Here is a 23,577-nt window from a genome sequence, read left to right as displayed (position 1 = left end):
GTATGTACTTCAAGTATGTACTTCAAGTCGAAATTCAAATTATCCTGCACAGGAAATGATGTAAAAACAACTTAAAATCTGGAAATTATGTTCCTTCACAATGAACTGAATTTACTGCGTTTGAATTTATTTAATTTATTTATTTAAATCTATCCCACAACGTGAGGGAGTAAAAATCTTTGCATTATGACTGTCACAATGTATAGACATGTGAATTTATAAATCTAATGGCTTGTAGAAAGAAGCTGTCTTGTAGCCTGTTGGTCCTGGCTTTAATGCTGTGGTACCATTTGCCAGACGGAAGTAGCTGAAACTGTTTATGGTTGGGGTGACTGAGGTCCCCGACAATCTTCCAGCGCTTCTTTACACACCTGCTGCTGTAAATGTCCTCAAGTGTTCACATCCACAGATGCACTGGGCTGGCTGTCTGTACCACTCTCTGCAGTATTCGGTGATCATGGTTGGTGCAGTTCCCATACCAGGAGGTGATACAGCCAGTCAGGATGCTCTCAATTTTACTAGATACAAAATGAACAGTGCCTCTAGAGGCCAGAACACCCAACCCATAATTGCATTTTCCCCAGAGGGTTCAATCATAAACTGGTCTAAAAAGGGGTGTACGCATGTATATAACTTCCATCAGGGTCTTTTTACCCTTGCAGTTTCTTAACTCTACCCACAAGAAGACTATATCTTCTGATACTCTGCCACCTTTTTATTTTTTATAAAACAAACAGAGCCACCCTAACCCTACCTGCCTGTCCTTTTAATAGAATGTGCATCATCTGGAGGTTACCATCCAACTTTGATCTACTTTCAACTATGACTCAGTGATGCCCACAAAGTAACACCTGCTCATTTCTAACTGCAGTACAAGATATTCTCAGTGTTTACCAACCTTTTTTAGCCCGCTAAAGCATTTTCATACTTACCAACACCTGCCCCAAAGCATTCACACTTGACAATGCCCCACTGAGGCATAATATACTTTCTAGTACCCCTATAGTGCAAAAACACGTCTACCATTTGCCAACATGAGAAAAATGATTGCTTTAAATTTTTAATTTGTCTTCAAACCCAGCTTACATCATACCTGTGCACTATATAGCTGCTTCAATATCAATGTGATCCTTGATCGTTTTTAGCAAGAATTAAAATATTAGGTTCAAGTTGTGACAGCAAAAGCTATAAGCCCCCACACGTAACAACGTCCATGCAGATTCTGTTTTTTTTTTAAAAAGAGTGCGTAGTTCATTGCACTGAAGCCTCTTTCAGCAGGGTAGGAGGATGAAAACACAATGAAGAGCAGTTTGACTCTTTTTCAAAGACCACACCACAAAAGCCAACATTTTTGAAAAGCATTTTTGTTTCTTCATGTTATGATCTCAGCCCCCTCCTTTGTGAGAATCGCAAGAGCACTAGTTGAGGGGAGGTCAGTAGACCCAGGAAGTGGGAGAGAGAGAGAGAGATGTGCCGAATACCGCGTTCCACTGGGATGCAAAATAAGGCAACATTGACTATTGTCTCATGGAGACCACGTGTAAAGCCCTTGGGCAAAGTAGGCTGGTTGAGAGAGAGATTGCATCATCCCAACCTGATTGACACCTGCGACCCCGTGAGGAAGTATAAAGGAGAGTCTGGGGGGGGGGGGGAAGGCCCCTTCAGACGCACCAAAAAGACACGATAGCGATCCCGTCGTAGCGGGAAGCCATTTTGAAGGAAGCCACGTGCGTTAGATTCTGGGCTTGGAATCTGTGGCTGGAATCATGGAAAACCGCTTTTAACTAACATCGGGGGGGGGGGGGAAGCCCGCTCCCCTGATTCAACGGATACTTCATAAAGACCCAGCAAGTTTTTCCTTTTCTCACCAATCTCTCTCTCTCTCTGTCGCAACACGTGAAACCCAGCGATTCCCAAAAGGGTGAAGCCTGCAGACTTCTGAGTGACTTTTATATTTCCAACGGACAATATATTATCCCCAAGACAACAGTAGAGCTTATTTCTTAATGATGACTATACCCGCGCTTTAGATTGAGTATTGACGACGTGCATTATCTGAAGGTTTGTATTAACCTTACTTTTGTGCCCCTTTTTAAATAAAAACGTTTGAAAATAGTGCCATCAGACTTCAACAGACCTCTCTATCTTTGCTGGTAAGTGATCCAGTTACGGGATACGTAACACTTCATCATCCTGAATTTTGATAATTTCTTCTTGTAAGCTCTCTTTCTGTTCTTCCACTTAGCGAAGAAATGGGTTAATTACCCAGTCCAGAATTTCTAGACTGTTAAATCCTTGAATCGATTCTAAAAATCCTTCTTCTGTGACTGCAGATGTAAGCAGTACTCTTGCAAATAACTGTTGTGAAAGAGAGTGCCATACTTTCCATGCAGGGAAACTGTGAGAATATTAGTCTCCCTATGTTTTGCTTATACATTTCAAATTTTGTGGTCTTTTTGCCTGGATTAGATAAAATACTCAAACTGCAGTTTCATATTTAGAATGTTCATTTTGTCACACAGATTGGCTAGGCATGCAACATCTCTACATAGAAGATCAATCTCGATTCCCAAGTTCTTCTTGATTTTGAGCAAAAATTCAACCAGTATCAAACAGATTAAAGAAACGTTTTAACCAGCAGCCTTTTTTTAAACAGCCAACACACTTAGGTGTGAAGTAGTAAACATTCAAACTCTTCACCGTTATCTTGGCATAACTGGAGAAATATTCTGTTATTTAATGGATGAGCTTTAATTTTGATGATAGCAGATGTTGTCAAATGATACAAGCTGAATCATCTACAGCCCAACATTAGTAAGACAAAGGAGATGGTGATGGGCTTTACAAAGACTAAGCCTGCACTGTTACCTGGTACTATTGATGGTGAGAACGTGGATGTGGTGAGGACATACAAATACCTGGATGACAGGCTTGAATGGAGCACCAACACAGAAGCTGTGTACAAGAAGAGCCAGAGTCACCTCCACTGCCTGAGATTGAGGTCCTTTGGAGTATGCAGACTTTTCCTTCACATATTCTACCAGTACAACTGGGGCAATGGATCAATATGGGTGATGCCAACAGTCTCAGTGAATTGATTAGAAAAACTGGCTTCGATAGGAGTCAAACTGGACACACTGGAAGCTATGGTAGAACAAAGGACCCTGTGGAAAATCCTGGCAATTCTGGACAATGTTTCTCATGCTCTGCATGTTACTTTGGTTGAACAAAGGTGCACTTTAGGTAATATACTGAGACAACTATGCTACTCCAAAGAGTGTTATACGAGGTCATTCTTACCATTGGCCATTAGACTCTATAATGAGATCAAACTATAGCCGGGAAAATGATGACCCCTTCCTGTTAGACTGTATTAAGGCAATTTATTTTTTACTCTTTCTTACTCTCCTTCTAATATTTGTTTATCTGTGCACTTGTAATGCTACTGTGACACAGTAATTCCCTTTGGGACCAATGAAGTATTTATCCATTACACAAACTATGCTTAAAAAAGTCAGTGGCTGAGGTTTTTGGCTGCAAGCTGTTGGTGATGAATTATACATGGACTGCAAACAGACTTGGGAATTTCTCTTCTTATAAATGCCACTAAACTAGTATGGTGACCTGTCATATATGGTGCTCCATTGGTTCCACAAGAGATCATGTTCCTAATTGGAATATTTTATCCTCAATATACATTTTGAGCTCATTGTAGATTGATTTTCCGTTGATACTTGTTTTTAAACTTTTTACAAAAGAGAATTTCTACATAAACTTTTCTGTTTTTGATGAACCATGCATACGCCATTAGCAATGTCTCATGTCTCACACAGTTGACTCATCAAGTTGTATCCCAAATTCAGTTTTTTGTGCACAGTTGATACTCAACATCTTTACTCATTTCGTCAATACGACAAGCTACAGAATTATTACTCAGAGGAATTGATATGAAAATACTGGGAGCCATTTTGAGAACAGTGGTGAGCACTTCTGATACAGCAGACATTATTAATCTTGCACCAATTGAATGAGATTTTTCACACTTCACTATCATTTTGGAAATGTTATAAGAAGCAATGAGACCACTATCAAAGTCATTTTTAGCTTTCTTGGCAAATGACTTGCATGTGTAACAATTCTCACTTGCTTCTTTCATCTTCAGGAGCTGAGTAATAGCATAAGTAACCTTTTCAGTAGTGTTTTACACAAGTGTTCTTACAGTCTTGATGGTTTCACGGCTTCATTAGACAGTACAGTATTACAAATGAGACACATGGGATGTCACTGACCTGACAGGAATGGAGTAAAACCATACTCCAGGTATTCAACATTGTATTGACACACTTTCTGTAGTTTCGGTTTCTTAGCAGGATTACATTTCAAGGCTTCACCACCTTCAGACTCAGATATTGTTCCATATGTATTTATGCATTATCAACAGGGCTAAATTAAAATAAAAAATTAACACAAACTGGGAAAGCCTTTCAGATGTTGGCAATGGGAGCAAGTTGACATGGTTAGTCAGGTCAAATTAACCTGCCGCTTACCGCCTCCCCCCAAGAATCTTGAATGCCTCCAACAACTTTTCTTTCCCATAATGCCCTGAAGGCATGTAACTGTCTCCACTGGGAATCATTGGTCTATCTTATTCATATACTGTCTGCATTCAAATATGACACCTTCAATCCTGCATACAACACCCTTTCTGATTTTGCCCCCAGTGTACACTTCAACTCATCCCACTGACTGCAATTTTGTCCTATCATTTGCCTATTCTTCCTCATCATTTCACTACACACTTCATCTACTTGTATAATAATTTCCCCATCCTTAGTCTTATCACTCCAGTTCCTATCACGCTGCCAGATTTCTTTAAACCCTCCCCAACAGTTCTAGCAAACCTGCTTGCAAGGATATTGGTCCCCTTTGTGTTCACACATAACCTGTCCTTTTTGTACAGGTTGTACCTTTCCCCAATGATCCAGAAGATGAAACTCTGCCCCCCAGTCTCACCCTCATTGGTAAATGGCATGGGCAGCAATCCACAGATTACAATGCATGAGTTCCTGCTTCTTTCAGCTTTATACTTAATTCTCTTTGGGACCTCAGCCCTTTTTCCTACTGATGTCATTGGTATCAATGTGTACCATGACTTACTCCCCACTTTAGAATGCTGTGGACCTGATCTGAGAAATCCTTCACCCTAGCAACATACTTATCCAGTTCACGAGCCAGTTCTTTGTCCCCCATTACTACCTCTCCAGTGTCATTTTCCACTCTTGCCTCTATTTTACACTTTATATATCTGAAAAAATATTAGTATCCTCTTTTATATTATTCACTAGCTTAACATCAGTTTATCTTTTCTCTTCTTATTACTTTTTAGTCACCTTCAGTTGGTTTTTAAGAGCTTCACAATCTTCTGGCTTCCCAGTAAGTTTTGTTCCATCCTACATTCTCGTTTTTGCTCTTATGCTATTTTGCTTTCTCGTCTACCTCGGTTGCCTCATCCTCCCTTTAGCATGCTTTTTCTTCCTTGGGATGAATCAATCCTCTATCTTCCACATTATTCCCAGAAACTCCAGCAATTGCTGCTCTACTATCATCCATGCTAGTGCCCTGTCTTTGGCCAAACAACTTTTGCTAGCTTCTCTCTCATGCCTCAGTAATTCCCTTTACTGAACTGTACACCAATACATCTGTTTCTAGTTTCACCCTCTTAAACTGCAGGATGATTATGATCCTGCTCCCTACGGTTTCCATTACCTTAAGCTCACCAATTAAATTTGGTTCGCTATACAACACCTAATCCAAAATTACCATTTTCTGAATGTTGTCAACCACAAGCTGCATTAAAAAGTCATCTCATAGGTATTTTACAAATTCCTTCTCTTGGGAACATGCTTTTCTCAGTCTATGTGCATGTTGAAATCCCCCATGAACATCATAACATTGCTCTTTTTTACATTTCTTTTCTATTTCTTGTTATAATTTGTGTCCCACATCATGGTTACTTTTTGGAAGCTTATGTCACTTGTTTCTAAGGATTTGATTCAAGTTTTTACTTAACCAGCAAAGCCACCCAACTCTTTCTCCCAGCTGTCTGTCCTTTGAATATCATCTGCATCCTTGGATGTTAGGTTCTCAGCTTCTTTCAACCACAACTCAGCAATGTCCATATCCTCTCTGCCAGCTTCTAACTATGCTACATGATTATTTTGTTCACTGTGTGTATTCAAATATAACACCTTCAGTCCTACATTCACCACCCTCTTTTCAATCTATTTTATTCTTTATTCTGGAGACTTCAGTAACCTCTCCTGCACTCTCCTTCCTTTTTACTTTATCCATACTTTTCCTAGCTAATCAACCCAATTCCTTACTATTCGGTTTAAAGCCCTATCTACAGCTCTAGATATATGATTCACCAGGACCCTGGTTCCTGCACAGTTCAGCTGGAGCCCATTCCACTGGAACAGCTCACTTCTTCACCAATACAGGTGCCATCATCCCACAAATTCAAATCCACTTCTCCCACACTAATCTTTGAGCCACTAATTTAGCTCTCTGATCTTACTAACCCTGTGCCAACCATGTGTCAATTTACACAGGCTCAGTTAACAACCTTTAGCTGCTCAAATTCCCTCAGCATAATCTCTTCCCTTGTTCGTCTTTCATCATTGGTACCCACATGGACCACAAGAACTGAATCTTCCCCTCCCACTCCGAACTCCACTGCAGATCAGCTGAGATATCTGCATATGCATTATGCATATGCATTAAATATATGCATTCCAAACTGGTTCAGCCATTACCAGTAGTCAGGAAAGTGGATGTAAATGGTCAGGAGGGTGCAAAGGTTTGAAGTGGCAATGTTTTTATCTCTTCAGTCTTTAAGTGAAGGAAACAAAAGGAGTTCCAAGACTAAATATCAAATATAAAACCTTTTGAGGATTTGGAGAATAACAGCAGAGATGGGAAGAAAAGTTGTTACTGAAGATACCCAATTTGTAATCAGATACGCTAAGTAGAAATAACATAATTGTATAATAAACACAAGAGATTCTGGAGATGCTGCAAATCCAGAGTAACACACACAAAATGCTGGAGGAACTCAGCAGGTCAGGCAGCATCTATGGAGAGAAATAAGCAGACTAAAAGTTGACTGCTTTTCTCTCTCTCTAGGCACTGCCTGATCTGCTGAGTTCCTTCAGCATTTTTCTGTGTATTAAGTGCACTTAGCAATTATCAACAGTGCTGAAGAATTGGGAATTAAGAAGTTTGGTTTACAATTAGAATTAATTATTCTGTGTTGATTATGTTTCTTAGACATTTCCACTATGGTACATGAAAATATGGCATTCAAATTATTGCTACAGTATTTAAATGTTACTGTATTGGTAGAATTCCCACAGCTTCCACCTTGCTCTTCTCCAGAGAAAATTACAGCCACTGGTGTGAGTCATATGTCAATTACTACAATGTACACAAAAAAAATCACCAGTGTTATCAACTTTAAGTGTAAAAGATGTTACCACAAACACATTTAAGAAATTGCTTTGACTGCATTTAAATGAATATTCTTACCTATAAGATCCATGGACCCTGTTCCCAGATTTTCTCCTCGGATTGTTACTTTTGTCCATGGAAATCCTTCGTTTGGAGAGATCCCAGTTACTAGTGGTGGTTGCTGTGCTCGAGACATGATCACTCTTCAATTATGGGTTTTATTTAAAAGATATCCCAAGGTACCGCAATCATCAAGCTACAAAATGCAATAAAACAAAACAATTAATTGTGCCTTCAGTTATGTTTTTTAAAAAAGGGGAGCATATTTGCAAGTAGCCCCAATATTGCTTAACCAGTTTAATTAAAAAGAAATTTACTAAGGGTATATAGAATTACATATTCCACAAACATATTCTGATTTCAGTTTACTTATTGTGAAAACTTTCATAAATATACTGTGACAGTATGTACAATAATTTGATTGCATGCTATTATTCATCCTTGCGAAAACACTGATCATTTTATACAGGTCCATAAAAATTAAGCTGAAACTTAACAGCATTTCACAAATCCTGAACTTTCATTCTATTTGTGTTTACTTGTGTTTACAATTTGGGACAGCACAGACACATGGATATTGAGCTGGACAGAAATCCTACTCCAATGCAAAGCCAAATTTTTTCCTTAATTGCCACACAGAAAAATGTATTGAACACAGTATATCCTCTTGCCCTCTCAGTTAATAAATATCCCTTATAATATACATGGTACTGCAGGTACTTCTCTTAAAAACAAGGTCAAATTGGAACATTACGAACTCTTGAAAAGTGTATCCTTCTGAAAAAAAAGTTTCACACACACAAGTTTTAACAGAAACTAGCTTTGTAATTCTGACTTTTAACATGTATTTGGGTTATCAGAAATAATTCTGCAAAAATGAAAAATGTGTTAAAAGACAGGCAAGAGAAAATAGTACATTCTGGACTCTTTGGTTACTTCTGAAACATTAAAGAAATCGATTTGAATAGGCCAAATGGAGATTCTTTCACTCTGGTTTTTTAAATAGGTTTCTTAAAGTATACAGAGAAAATACTAACAAGTGATCATGCTTTAAGTAAATCAGGATTAGCCTTTATTTTATCATATAAAGAATAAAGATTGAATATTGAAAATCTAAAACTACTCTATTAACCAAAGCACTTTTTAAAATAAATGTCACAGTGCTGGGTGCAGTGGAAAAAAGATTAAATTCCAACATGCAACATTATACCTCAATCCCATTTACATCTTAGATTAGCTTGTCTGTGACATGTTGAAGTTGATCTATGAGCTGTAAGGGTGATTAGCACAAGCCCAGCCTTTCAGACTGTTCAGCAGCTGTGATGGACTGGCCGCTGCAACACACCAGAAATGTTGGACAGAGTTCCTGCGTCCAAGCAAATTAAAGTAAACAGACAAGGTCTTTCTCATCCACCCTGTTAGCAGCCTCTCAGCCTGCCTGGAGACCACACACCCAGACCACACAGCGCCAGCTGAACTCACTTGCACGCAAAGTCTACGAGCTGTCAGTTTCCTGGGATGGTGGGAAGGTGGGGGTTGTAAGGAAAGGCACTGGGCTCCTATCATTAGGCTTAGGAGGAGGTTAATCCATCCCTTGCTGAGGTAACAGACTGGTCATGGCCTTTCACCATTCACTCTTAACTAAATGACTGATGAATGGTGATTCTAACACTTGTATCTACTCTACCTCGCAAATTACAGGAAAAGCAAGCTGTGTGTAAAAGAGAGGCTTGCTGAAGAGCAAAATTAACAGTGCTTTGAAGCTAAAGTTAGCATTTCTGGAATAAATTGTTCCAGCACAGCATTGCATTTACATTTCATTCAAACACAGTGGCATTAAAAAAAACAAAGAAAGTGACTTGTGAGTTATGTAATGTGGTATGCTGCAAACTGATTTGTAAGAATGATTAACATTTATAGAATTAGTCAACTTTAAAGAAAAAATATCAACTATCATTGATGCACTGTAATCTTTAATGTACACAGAGGACCGTTTTAATAAGGTAGAGCTTAACAGATTCCACTTTCAAATATTATGTTATCAATTCAGTCAGTTGTGTAATTTTCTATGCTTGAAATGAAAGATGCCAAAGAGCATTTCATATCAAAAATATTTATTTTGTTGATGGATCACAAGGCATGCAAAGACTATAGTATGTTAAAACAGAAATTTTTGTCTAATGTATCTATTTTTGCTGAAGGCTCTATCTATTTTGTTCTCAATACACTTCCTTTAAACCACTCTCACTGCAACCTGCAGCCTGTAATCTCCCTTCAAGCAGGGTGCTTCTGAACCATCTTAAGGAACTACGTGCTCTTCTGAAGGACTCAGTGGACTTAATTAACAAGTACGCAGGTACTGCATCTTTAAAAGGATAAAGGTGCATCATCATACCCAAAAGAGAGGGAGAAGAGGAGGACTCCAAGCTAAATTAAAATGTTGGGATATGAAACTTCCCCTGTCCAGCATCTTGTTTGGAAATGTACTGTACTGTCGCTGGAGAACAAGACTGAGGACCTAAGGGCATGAGAGCTGTATCGGAGGGAAATGAGAAACTGCTGTGTTCTATGTTTCATGGAGGCATTGCTGACTCTGGACATGCCAGATACATTGGTAAGACCCAAGGGCTTCTCGGTACACAGGATGGACTGGACTGCTAATTTAGAGAAGGTAGAGAGGTGGGACTCTGTATTGCATGATTAATTCTTTGTAGTGCTTGGATGTAACAGTCTTGTTGCACTCGTTCCCCCCGACATGGAACATCTAATGATTAAATACTGACCATTCTCCTCCATGATCCTGACCACAGTTTACATACTGTCAAAGGCTGACATTAAGCAGGAACTCAAGGTACTGAGTGCTGCCATCAGCAAACAAAAAGCAGCCTACCCCAATGCCTTTCAAATCATTGATGGGAACTTTCAACCAGGCTTGCTTGAAGAAATCTTTGCCCAATTATCATCAACATATCACCTGTCCTAACACACTCAACCACAGCTATACTACAACTAGGACGCCTACTGTTTCATGCCTAGACTACATTTCGGGAAATCTGACCATTTAACTGTCCTCCTCCTACATGCCTAAAGGCAGAGTCTAAAGAGCAAGGCTCCAGAGATAAGAACAACAAACAAGTGGTCACAGGAACAGCTACGGGATTGCTTCGAGTTAGTGGACTGGGCCGTGTTCAAGGACTCAGAAGATCTGGTTGTCACGGGCTTTATAAAAGCAGTCGTAGACAAGCGTATCCCCTCAAAATCACTCAGCGTTCTCCAACCAGAAGCACTGGGTGAACCCTGAGATCCACAATCTGCTGAGGGCCAGATCAGTAGCATTCAGGTCTACTGGCCAAGTAAAATACACGACTTCAAGGCACAGTCTCCAGAGAGCCATCTAACGTGCCAAGAGGCAATTCTGCCACAAACTTAAATCACTGAAAGATGCTCCACAGCTGTGACAGGGCTCGAATGCTATTACCTCATACAAAATGAAACCAAGTGATATAGGTGACAAGGCTTCGCTCCCAGATGAGCTCGATGCCCCCAATGACTTTGTGATTTCAGTCTCTGAAGCTGATGAGACAGTATCAGAAAGGAGGGTGAAACCATGGAACCCATTAAGAAGCGCAGCAGCATCTCTACTTTCTTAGAAGTTTGAGAAGATTTGGCAAGTCATCTGAAACTCTGACAAACTTCTACAAATGTGTGGTGCAAAGCAGGCTGGCATGGAAATACCAGTGCCATTGAACAGAAAAGACTACAAAAAATTGTGGGTAAGGGCCAGTCCATCACAGGAAAAGCCCTTTCCACCTTTGAGCGCATCTACAAGGGGTGCTGTAACAGGAAAACATCGTAAATCATCAAGGACCCCCACCATCCACACCATGCTTTCTTCTTGCAGCTGTTCATGTTCAGCATGGTTCTCTTAGAAAAATTTCAGTATACTCACCTACAGGAGCTTATTATGGGCATTGTCAGATTAAGAAGTCACTGTTTTTTTGGATTTATAACTGATGCTAAGGGGAAAAACAGTTATTGAAAAGTTATGATGTTCTGAGTTTGAGATGATGAGATCCACTTTCCTTATATTCAGGACTGCCTTAAAATCTGGGGTAATTGAAATGTTACATTGCTTTGACAGACCAACAATTTTGATGTAGTTTTATGTTTGTGGTAAATTTATGCCATAACTTGTTTATACTTTTCAATCTTTTTGCCTCAACATATAGTACAGTGCCAAAGTCTTAAGCACCCAGGATTTTTTAATATAAATATTATTTTAGATTTTTTTTTATAGATGAGTAAAAAGCAAATGTTAGATTTCCAAACATTCATTTTCCTAAAAATTAAATCTTGGAGAATTGTTTTTGTATTTCATTAAAGTAAATACCATATTAAGCAATAAACTACTTTTTAAATAAAAACTTGATTACTTTGTAGGTCAGTCACCCAGTGCATGATTAAATAAAGATAATAGGTGCTAATGATCAATGACATAATTAGTTATATGAACTGATTAACTGAAACAAGGGTAGAAGGAATCAAACTGGGTGAAGGACTACTAGAATAAAAGGTGAAGATGTGGCAGATGTGACAGTTTAACCTTCAAATCATCAATTCTTACACTATGGCAACAAGACATAAGGTAGTAATCTTGCATCAGCAAGGTCTCTCCTATACAGAAATTCCACAGCAGACAGGAGTTTCAAGATGTACTGTCCAAGCTCTCCTGAAGAAGCACAAATAAACAGGCAAAGCTGAGGACCAGAAAGGCAGTAATTGGTCACAGAAACTGGGTGCAACAGATAAGAAATGCGTCAAACTGACATTACTTCTAAAACAGAAGTCGAATTAAACAGAACAGGTGCTACATCTCCTCTCTACCATTCAGGGCCCCAAAATGTCCTTCCAAGTGAGGTGACACTTCACCTGCGAGTTTGTTGGGGTCATATTCTGTATCCGGTGCTGCCTCCTGTACATCGGTGAGACCCAATGTAGGTTGGAAGACAGCTTTGCCGAGCACCTACACTCCGTCCACCAGAAAAAAAAAGAGGGATCTCCCAATGGCCACCCATTTTAATTCCACTTACCATTTCCATATGTCAGTCCATGGCCTCTACTGTTGTGATGAGGCCATAACTCAGACCGGAGGATCAACACCTTATATTCCATCTGGGTAGCCTTCAACCTGATGGCATGAACATCAAATTCTTGAATTTCTAGTAATACCCCCCCCCCCCCCCACCCTTCAGCATTCCTATTTTTCTCTCTCATCTCCTTAGCTGCCCATTACATCCCTCTGGTGCTCCTCCCCCCCTTTCTTTTTTCCATGGTTTTCTGTCCTTTCCAATCAGCTTCCCCCTTCTCCAGCCCTGTATCTTTTTTCACCAATCAACTTCCTAGCTCTCTACTTCACCCTCCTTCCCCCACCCCCGTATTTTACCCTTCACCTTATGTTTCTTCCTCCCCTCCACCTACCTTCTAACTATGACTCCTCCAGCATTGTGTGTTTCCAGCTCTGCTATTATCTGAAGCTTTGAATTCAGAGACACCACTGAAACGTCATGTACACCGCTCTAAATTTGATGTTGAGGTGTCACCAAGCTTGGCAATTAGCTTGCAGACGCTTCATCACCAATCGATGTGACATCCTCGGTGTACAGTTGTTAGTGTCTCTCTCCGGGAGTGCTCACATTTACGTAGTCCCTGTTCAGTTGCCTCAGTCCTGAATGGCTACCCTTCCAATTTTGAATTCTATTGGCTCGTGTTTCTTTGGTCTTAGGGGATCGTAGATGAAGTCTATTTCGATATGTTTATACAGTTATCAGAAGAATAACACGCTTCTAAAAATTCTCATGCCTGCCTCATACCACCATCCCAAACACCCTTCTGCAGTCCAGAGAAGTTTTGTCAGGAGGTGGTCTTCACGGAAGAGTTGCTGCCAAAAAGCCATTCCTCCCAAGTGAAAAGAAAGCCAAGAACTCACCCATGTACAAAAATGCAAGTACTGTAGTGCTGAACAATGTAAGCCAAGTCAAAATTTGAAATTTTTGGCTCAAGCAGGAGGCAGTTTGTCCGTGGAAAAACGGGAGAGCACTGCATGAATAGGTCTCTGCTGCGAACAGTGAAGCAGGGCAGAAGTTCCCTGCAGGTTTGGGACCGCATTTCTGCAAATAGAGTTGGTGATCTGGTCAGAATTAATAGAAACTTCAGTGCTCAGATGCACAAGTAAGTTCTCATCCACCACACAATACCATCAGGGAGGTGTCTGATCAGTCCCAACTTCATTCTGCAGCAAGACAATGACCCCAAACACACAGCCAGGATCATAAAGAACTATCTTCAGCAAAAAGAACAAGGAGTTCTTCAACAGCTGGTATGGTCTCCACACAGCCCTGATCTCATCATCATCAAGGAGATTCAGAAGCAAACGAGACAGCTGAAGTCTGCAGAAGAACTGTGGCAAGTTCTCCAAGATGCTTAGAACAACCTACCAGCCAACTTTCTTGTAAAACTGCATGACAGTGCTAACTAAGAGAACTGATGCAGTCTTAAAAGCATCACACCAAATATTAATTTGATATAGTTTTTTGCTGTTTACTGCACTTTACAGTAATTTCACATTTAGAAACGTCATTATTTTTGAAAGCATCTTTGCTTTATGTTTTTTTTACATGTGTCTAATACTTTTGCACAGTACTGAATCATATGATGTTGCCTTTGCCAAGAAAACTGCGAGTGCCTCTCTGGGTGGCTTTCTGATTGGGCCTTCTGTTAACTGTTTATTGTTCCCTGCCTGGTCTAACATCTTACAGACAGTGAGTGTTCACCTTTAAACATATAACCTACACTAAAAATTGAAATATATGCCAATTTTTATTTATGTTAGCAAGCCCAAATGAACTTTTAAGTACAAATCCTACTGCCGAAACTTGAGCATCAAGTAGGCTGTCGTTTCAGTACGGCATTAGAGCACTCCTATATCAGCTATGTCATTATATGGTTATAATGTTAAATACCCTTCCCTTTGCCTCATTTGATCAGTAAAACAAACTATTTAATGATTATCATACTGGTGTTTATGTGAGCTCGACGTCAATGTATGAAAAGTATGGAGGCGGAGGTACAGAAGCCTAAAGAGGCACACTCAATATTTTAGGAAGACCTTCTTCCCCATGCCATCAGATTTCTGAATAGTCCATGAACATTACCTTATTTTTTTGCTCCCTCTTTTCACCATCTTAATATATTCTTATTGTAACATAAAGTTCTTTTGCATTACATTGTACAGCTGCCACAAACAATAAGTTTCACATTTTTCAATGATAATAAGCCTGACTGATTATTTGAATGGTAATAATATTCTTTCTATCATGTACAGGAATGTTCTGTTCCTATATCATAGTAATACCAGTTCATAAAGTGATTATAATTTAAAACAAAAACAAAGACAGTGGGAAGAGAATAATTTACAATACTTTTAAAATTCAGTATTTTTCAATTAGTGATCTGTGCACTCAATCATCAAAATGGGACTTTATTGTAACTGGTACAATTATTTCGTATGTCATGAAAAGAAGAAATTTAAATAAGTAATTGTCTAGACTCAATTGGCAAAGACAAATGATATAACCTTTTAAGAGGCTCTCTGATAAACTTTTCACATTGAAGATTGACATTTTTCCATGGTGTAGCTAAACTTAGCTAAAACATCAAAGGGTGAAATTTGTCAGATTACTACATTAGCTCTCCATTCTCAATATACTTATTAAAAATACAAATGCTTGCCAATTAGAACATTATTTTACACAACTCTGAAGTTTCAATGGAGCCAAATACAGACAAATACAAGACGACAACACCTTTACATTATTTAGTGCTAGAGACTAAAGACGAACATCACTGCCATTAATATTCTCATCACGAGAGCACATGTAGCTACAGTATATTCTGGAAGCCGCACTGAGGCTGCTGCCTCCAGGTATCGTCAGCATCTTGCTACCAGCAGAAGGCTTGCCCATCATTGATGCTAACACCAATATCCTCGACTGAAAAGCAGGTATTATTCCTCGCAGGATGACTGACAGAACAAACACTTTGTGCTTTGTCTACATCCCCAACTCATAATCACTTTTGTCTTGGACTTGCCAGTATCTTTAAGTTTACATTAAAAGTGTACATATAGTCCTTGCTAGAAATGCATGATGTGAACTCAATATGCAACCTGGGAAACCAATATAACTGAGTCATAAACAGGTGAAAATCTGCAGATGCTGGAAATCCAAGCAACACACATGCCAGCGGAACTCAGCAGGCCAGGCAGCATCTATGGAAAAGAGTACAGTTGACGTTTTGGGCAGGACCTTTACCCCTCTGCCCTCACCTCCATTCAGGACCCCAAATGGTCCTTCAAAGTAAGGTAACACTTCACCTACAAATCTGTCAGGGTCGTCTATTAATGTTCTTGATGCAGCCTCTTCTACATGGGTGAGACCCGACGTAAATTGTCCAGCACTTCTGTTCTATCCGTCAAAAATAGAATTTCCTGGAGGCCAACTATTTTAATTTCTATCCCCATTCCTATTCTGACATGTCAGTTCATGGACTCCTCTATTGCTATGATGAGGCCATTCTCAGGGTGGAGGAGCAACACTTCACACCCTGTCTAGGTAGCCTCCAACCTGATAGTATGAACATCAATTTCTCTTCCAGTAATTTTTCCCCCATCCCCTCTTCCCCACACTCAACTCTTCTCCTCACCTGCCTAGCACCTCCCCTTGAGTCCCTCTTTCCTCTTTCTCTCCCATGATCCACTCTCCTCTCATATAAGATTCCTTCTTCTCCAGCCTTTTATCTTTCCCACCTACCTGGCTTCATCTATCCCTTCCAGGTAATCATCCTTTCCCTTTCCCCATTTTTAATTCTAGCGTCCTTCCCCTTCCTTTCCAATCCTGAAGAATTGTCTTGGCCTGAAATATCAACAGTTTATTCATTTCCCAAAATGCTGCCTGACCTCCTGAGTTCCTACAGCAATTTATGTGTGTGTGTTGCACTAAATCAGGTTAATCAGAATACTGGCATAATATCCTTTTAAATTCCAGAGTACTTACGTACCAGAGTATATATTATACATCTTTAATTGTGCCAGTAAAATATTGATATCATGTACATCATATGTATAATAGCATGCATATGATGCATATTAAATATAGTAATTTTAAAGTGAAAACAAAATAGCTTCTCGTCTTTCTGAGGGGAAGTTATTTTAGGCTAGTTCTAGCAAAGTCACTGCTTCCACATGGGAATGCTAATGAATACAGTCTGCCAACAAGCAGAGGCAGTTACTTACTACTTGTGAAGCTATCACTATGTTGCTAACATTTTTTCCAGATTTTCACAAACCATAAGATGCAATTCCATTGGGTCAGAACCTGCAACACTGTTTAATATTCATCTAAGTAACTGAATGTATATATTTTTTAATTAGTTCAATGGAATTAAACAAGAGACAGCGGATGTTACAATGCCCATCATTCAAAGCTTCTAGAGTGAACTTGGCAAAGGAGAACAACATCCTAAATGGTTTTGTGGCTGTAAATGAGTATATTTCCTTGAATGTGGATTTCAGGAATTTTTCTATGCAGCATATACTATTTGCAGGAACCTTATTCTGTACATATGAATGAAACAATACATTTTAATGCATAAAGTAATGGAACTACTCAGCAGGTAGGGTAGCATCTATGGAGAGAGAAGCATACTGTATTTCAAGTCCACTGTCTTTCACTAGACAGTGAAAAAGAGCATTTTCTTTTTTTTTATTAATTTTTTATGTTTCTGCAATGCAACAAAACAAAAAAAAGGTTTATACAGTGCAAAACAAACCTATCAAATGTACAGTTCATAAAAATTAAGAAAAAGCACCCATAGTAGAATTGTATAAAGTTAGTTACCACACCACCCACCCACTACCCAACTCCAAGCCAACCTTACGATATAAAAAAGTTAATCAGAACTTTTATCACCACAGAGCTGTATTTATAAAAAGGTATATTGCCTACCACCTGAGCTGGAAGTAAGGGGTCTAAATGCAAAAGAAAAAAAAGGGAGGAATGAACCCTTAATTTAAACGGGAATTATGAAAATATTTAAGGAAAGGTCCCCACACCTTTTGGAACTTTATATCCGAATTAAGTAGTGAAAAATGAATCTTTTCACGGTTGAAGCAGGACATAACGTCTCTGAGCCATTAAGCATGAGAGGGTGAGGCAAGCATTTTCAATGAATATATTCCAATGTGCTGCCAATACTCGTGACATAGACACAGAAGAAAAGTGGAACCAAAAAGATAAAATTAAAATTTTCAAGTTAACTTTTATCATTATGATGTCCTAGAGTGTAACTTGATCCCTGTGCTTTCCAAATCTACAGAAAGTGTACTGCTAAATGGGCCAAGTTAACACAGCTGAACATCTTCTGATGCAAAGACACCGCAGATCCAGAATCCTACTGTTTGTCAGTACAAATGAAATAATGCTTCCAAAAAAATTCTTCGGAAACTTCTCAGTCTTATTATTTCCCTTTGAAAAATACTAAATAAATCAAACAAACAGATTTCTAATTTTCCAAACTTAATTAAAAATGATTTAGAATGTCAAATGAAATCTGTAACACTATTAATATGACTAGAATATTCAGAAAGTGTGATGCAGCTCTCATATCGACTTCATATGTACTATCTCCAGTTAGGAAATAAACAACTTAGACAGGGGCCTCAAAGAGATATTCACACTATAAAATTTCCACAAAATGGGTGATTTTATCATATAACTAATAGCAATAACTGAAAAATTTCTACCCAAATATTTTCATATACTGTGATCCAACAATGAAACATTTATTAAATACACTGCTCAAAAAAAAGCAATCCATTTTCATTTCAATTTAATTACTTGGTTTGAAACAAGTGCAGTTAAAGTTGGTTTGTCATCCCATTGCACTGAAAGAAAACAATATTGAAAGTTTTTTTTTACAAACAACAAAAATCTGCAGATGCTGGAAATCCAAGCAACACAAAAAATACTGGAGGAACTCAGCAGGCCAGGCAGCATCAATGGAAAATAGTGCAGTTGACATTTCAGGTCGAGAAGTCGACTGCGCTCTTTTCCATAGATGCTGCCTGGCCTGCTGAGTTCCTCCAGCATTTTATGTGCGTTGAAAATTTTAGAAGTTCCTATCAAGAAAAAGTAGTAAGACTGTGCTGCTTGCTTTCTCAAATTCTATTTTGTTTCTTGTCCATGAAAAAAAAAACAGCTAGTCTCTTTCAGTTTGTTAAAACAGTGGAATTTCTTGAATACCGTAAATAAAAAAAAGTTGTGAACTACTTCATGTATTGTGAGCACAATAAACAGGTGTGCTACTACTTGTAAATATGTTCAGCAACAATCACTATGTTGTTTACCTAAAATTAAAACAAAATTGCGAGAAATGTAGGTTGCACGAGAAGATTTCAATTTCATCAATGCGAGCTGAAACATTCAATATGTTTATTTTCCCCTTATTCGAACATAGTGTGTTTTTACAATAGGGCTACACATTAAAGTATCAACTCAATCAGACAACCAAATTTATTATAATTGTAAATTTTACAAATGAGTTATGCCTCAAATTATTTACTGTAAAAAGGTATCTTTTTTTAAATTTAATAACAATAAGCAGTACTTTTCCAGTTAAAATATTTTTTGTATCCTTGAATATTACTGACTACTGACAGATGCAAAACATATTAATTCAAAATACTGTAATCAGTTCAAAAGTGTTGTGTGTCAAAGTTTAATTCATGAAAGTCCAAAATATTTCTTATTTGCAAATTACAAAATTAGAGTAAAGCTGTCTCTGGCTACAAATACATTTTTTAAATGTGAATCTTTTTGTCCAGTGAAATTAAATACTGAAAAATCTCATGTGACATGTACTCAATAAATAAAATAGTTCCAACACTTTTATTAACTCACCCTCTTCAAACAACAAAATAAATAATTAGTCTACCATTCTGAGTGAAAACCCGAGTCTAGTATGTATAATTTGTTTATACTTCAATGAAGAACATAATCAATATATGTTGATCTGGTCCCTACTGACTTAATTACCAGCTAATCAATCGCGAACAAATTCAAAATGAACTTGTTCACCAAGTATAGCAATAACCCTACTTAATAGCTGGTAATAGTGAAGTTTCTAATGAATCAGATCAAAATAATTAAATGTAGTTTACAACTATAAATATCAACAATTACACTTAAAAAAAATACAATATATTTGATGCAGTCAGTTTGGACAAAGTAAATATACCCATAATAGATCCTCAATAAAATAAAGTCAAACAATTTTTTTTTGCTCAAAGAGATTTTACCATTGGAGGTTAACAAAGTTTTGAAAATATACACTGATGCATATGGAGAACATAATAGATTTTTCTGCATCATCAAAGTAGTTAAACATCTATATTATGTTGCTAAATTAATCTCCACTGTGCTCTGGAATTGCACTAAAATCAACAAATATGCACAATAGACATAATTTTATTTCTCCGTTCAGCATCCATATCTACTAAAAAATCTATTTTAAAACACAAACTGGCAGCTTAATTTTTAATTTAATGCCACAAAGTAAACTGCTACTTTCTATTTCTTTCCAATAGTTCATTAAACAAAGCAACAAAATGCAAGAGCAATAAAATCTCTGTTTGAATGTATTTGAAAATTTAGAAGCTCTTGGTGTACATTTATATTGGTTTTAGTTAAGTCTTTACAATATGCTGGAAAGCAAACCCTAAAAAATCTCCAGGTCAGACCAAAATTTGAAAGCTAATTCAAATCATACTTAAACAAACATAACCTTCCAAATAGCTGATGCCCTATTTATTGTGTGAAGTGTAGTGTGAAAATTCAGAAACTAATAAAAAATGAATGGTAAATATAAAGAAACTAAGGAAATAATTGAGATTCGCAGCAAGAATATGAATCATTATTAATCCATGGTCAAAGTTTTATTAAACAAGTTTATTAAGGTTTTTCAAAGCAGTTAACTACACTAATATTGTTTAGTAATTTTCCCATAATGCATTTTTGTAAGTAAAACAAAACCTTTCAATTTTGGTTTTAAACAGTCCCAAAAATATTTCAGAGCTGAAGAAACATTTTTCAACCAGCCCAACTAACAAAAATTTCTGAAAGCTTGTAGCAACAAATAGGCTTTATGTCTGTAATCATCTCTCCCCTCTCTTACAGAACGTAAATCATGAAGAGAAGAATCTGATTAAATTGAAAGTATTAAGTAACTAATAAAGCGAGAACTTGTTTATTGAAATTTCTGTGTTGCAGCATTCTTTTTTCCAGCCTTAAATCATATCTAGAAAGTATATTAATTGTTTCCCACTTCACAGAGCAAGTACACTTGAAGAATACTTCATCGGTAACAGCGCATTTTAAAGCATCCTAAGGTTGTGAAAAACATAACAAATTGCAAAACATTTACTCTTTCTCCTTTGATTTAGATATGAATTATAATTTATTAAAATATGATAACAAAAGTAAAATTATTTATTTAATGTGTGTATATCCTTAAAATTAAACCAAAATATTTGATACAGAGGGTAACTTTTAAATATAATTATCTGAAATACTTTCAATCTAAACAATAAAAAGATCAACTTATCATTTTTCATTCTTTGTTTTTAAGACTTCAAATATGCTAAACAATATAGATGATTCAAAACAATTATATAAATTAAAGTTCTGTAAAATACTAAATCACAGGATCAGAACTTTATTGCTTTTTGTATAATTCTTCTTGAAAGGTTCTGCACAATATTTCACTATACAAATATTGCAAGCCATTGTATGGGAGAATCTTTAGATTTTGCTGTGTTTCTGTAAATTGGTGAAGGAAAAATATTTATCTGCAGACTAAAGATAGCCAGACCATGCAGAGCTCAAAACAATGAAATGATCAGCAACAGAACACATTTAACTGATTCGTGAAATACACTATGCCACGTAAGCAACTAAGTAATTGTGGAACAGAGATATTTCATCCTGAAAATTTGTTTATATAAAATCTCATCTTGCTTAATGAAATATAGTTTTAAACAAAGGCATATAAATTGGTATATAAATGTGTGAAATGATAATGCGGCCACAAATATGAAACGTCTTATACTATTTGAAAATGGTGTAATCTTTAAGCTAATTTCAGTCTCCAAATCCTAATATTCCAATTCAAAATTAATTAAATTTACAAAAGTTAAACACCTCAAACTAGCTTTAGAATTAAAATCAGAATTTACACACTTCGGTTAATTTGATCACAATCCAAAAGAACTTTGAATAACATTATAAACTTAAATTCCATCCAAGCTTTAACCATAATGAACAACAAAGGATGCAGACAGATGAAATCAGTAGAAGAGAAACATCACCATTTAGCCTTTGCTCTTTCGGACATCCTAGACATGCAACTGGTCAACGTGACAGTCAAACAAGCAGCAATCTCACTTTCCCAGTGCAGTTCAAACAGCTGTATGAGATGGTGCAAAAGAGAATTATGTTTGCCACCTGCGTGAAACAGCACTGCCTGCCTCTAGTCATAAGTGAAACTTAAGAAAATGAGGAAATCACAGGTGTTTCACCTTTCCCACTTCATTCCTTTTTTTGTAAAATGTAAAGTAAGGATACTCTCTGGAGTTTATCTGCAATCTGTGTTGGCAATTCTACACAAATGGAAAAGGTTTAATGTTGAAGAAAATAAACAAAATACATCTGCATGCTATCTTGTTAAGACTAGAGCACTCACAGTGCTTTCAATTAGGGACCACCATAACTGTAATTTTAGCAGGCAATGCACAAGAGGAAAAGGGGATTCAAAAATTAATATTCATTGTTTTAATATTCATTAGTAATTTTGAGCAACACTTGGCAAATGCTTTACAGATGTCAAAAATGTATGTACCTTCATAGATTGACTGATTTGTAGTATACAAAAGGGTTCTATAGTATGCTTTAGTTCACATAAAAAGTAAAATAATTAGAATAGAGAAAACAAAATTGGCAATATTCATCTGCTCCCATATGGCTTTCAATTATTTCAAACACAATGATGTTTGTGATGTTCTGCATTTATTGAAAAATATTTCATTTGTTTTCTTAATATTTCACCTTTCACACATAGGTTTCAATAATTATTTACTTCTTTAAAAATTCCCTCAACTTTAATAGAATTAAATTACAAGATAATAAATATGATGAGTAAGATATTGAGTATGATAACACTCAAACCCTATCCAGAAGCAAGATAATGGCAGCAATCATTCAAAATTGATTTCTGGTGAATAAAACAACAAAATACCACTGATCAGAACAACATTTGGGCAAAAGAAAATAAATGTATAGTATATTTTAAAAATTATCTTCAAATCCATATTCTTTACTTGATGCAAATTAATTCTAATTTAAGGAGAATTATATTTAAATATATGATTATTTATCTTAGCTTGACACTTCTAAACTCAGCTGCTTCTGTTGGCATGTGTATAACATGCAGATCATGTATGGTATTAATTACACTGTACCGAGTATTAGATCCAACAGGCTTTAAACAACTCAGATGGGATTGGGGAAGTGAACAAAACACAACTGAAAATCTATCCGACAAGTATTAATACTTTAAATACAATAAAAAGATAATAAATTGAAAATTCTGGAAATCAAAATAGAAATAGCATAAAGTAAAAACAAAACAGCTCAGTAAAAAAAGTTTCATCACCCTTCTGAGCATTTTCCCTCTGCTGATGTTTATAGCCTTCATTATTTCCGGTCATATTTTCCTAGATTCACTGTACAGCAAAAAAACTTCTGAAATTTAAAAATATGAAATTAACTCAGGAAAAAATATTAAAAGTTGCTATGTAAAGCAATAAAACAGGAAGAATTAATTCACATTAATTCAGTG

The 23,577-nt window shown here is 37.0% G+C and overlaps 1 protein-coding gene across 3 annotated transcripts in view; it reads right to left on the bottom strand.

The window, feature by feature from the left end:
- exoc2 (exocyst complex component 2) overlaps positions 1-23,577 on the bottom strand; it is a 242,332-nt gene that overhangs the window by 172,173 nt on the left and 46,582 nt on the right. For 2 of the 3 annotated variants that reach the window (XM_059945312.1, XM_059945311.1), the window contains exon 2: positions 7,588-7,765. In XM_059945312.1, the coding sequence (XP_059801295.1) occupies positions 7,588-7,705 (118 nt within the window). In that variant the 5' untranslated portion in view covers positions 7,706-7,765. Of the gene's footprint in view, positions 1-7,587; positions 7,766-23,577 lie in introns of those variants that run through there. The other variant, XM_059945313.1, reaches the window with a different exon arrangement.

This window comes from Hypanus sabinus, chromosome 20, assembly GCF_030144855.1.
Source record: "Hypanus sabinus isolate sHypSab1 chromosome 20, sHypSab1.hap1, whole genome shotgun sequence".
Classification (NCBI taxonomy): domain Eukaryota; kingdom Metazoa; phylum Chordata; class Chondrichthyes; order Myliobatiformes; family Dasyatidae; genus Hypanus; species Hypanus sabinus.
This window is presented reverse-complemented; position numbering and strand designations above follow the sequence as displayed.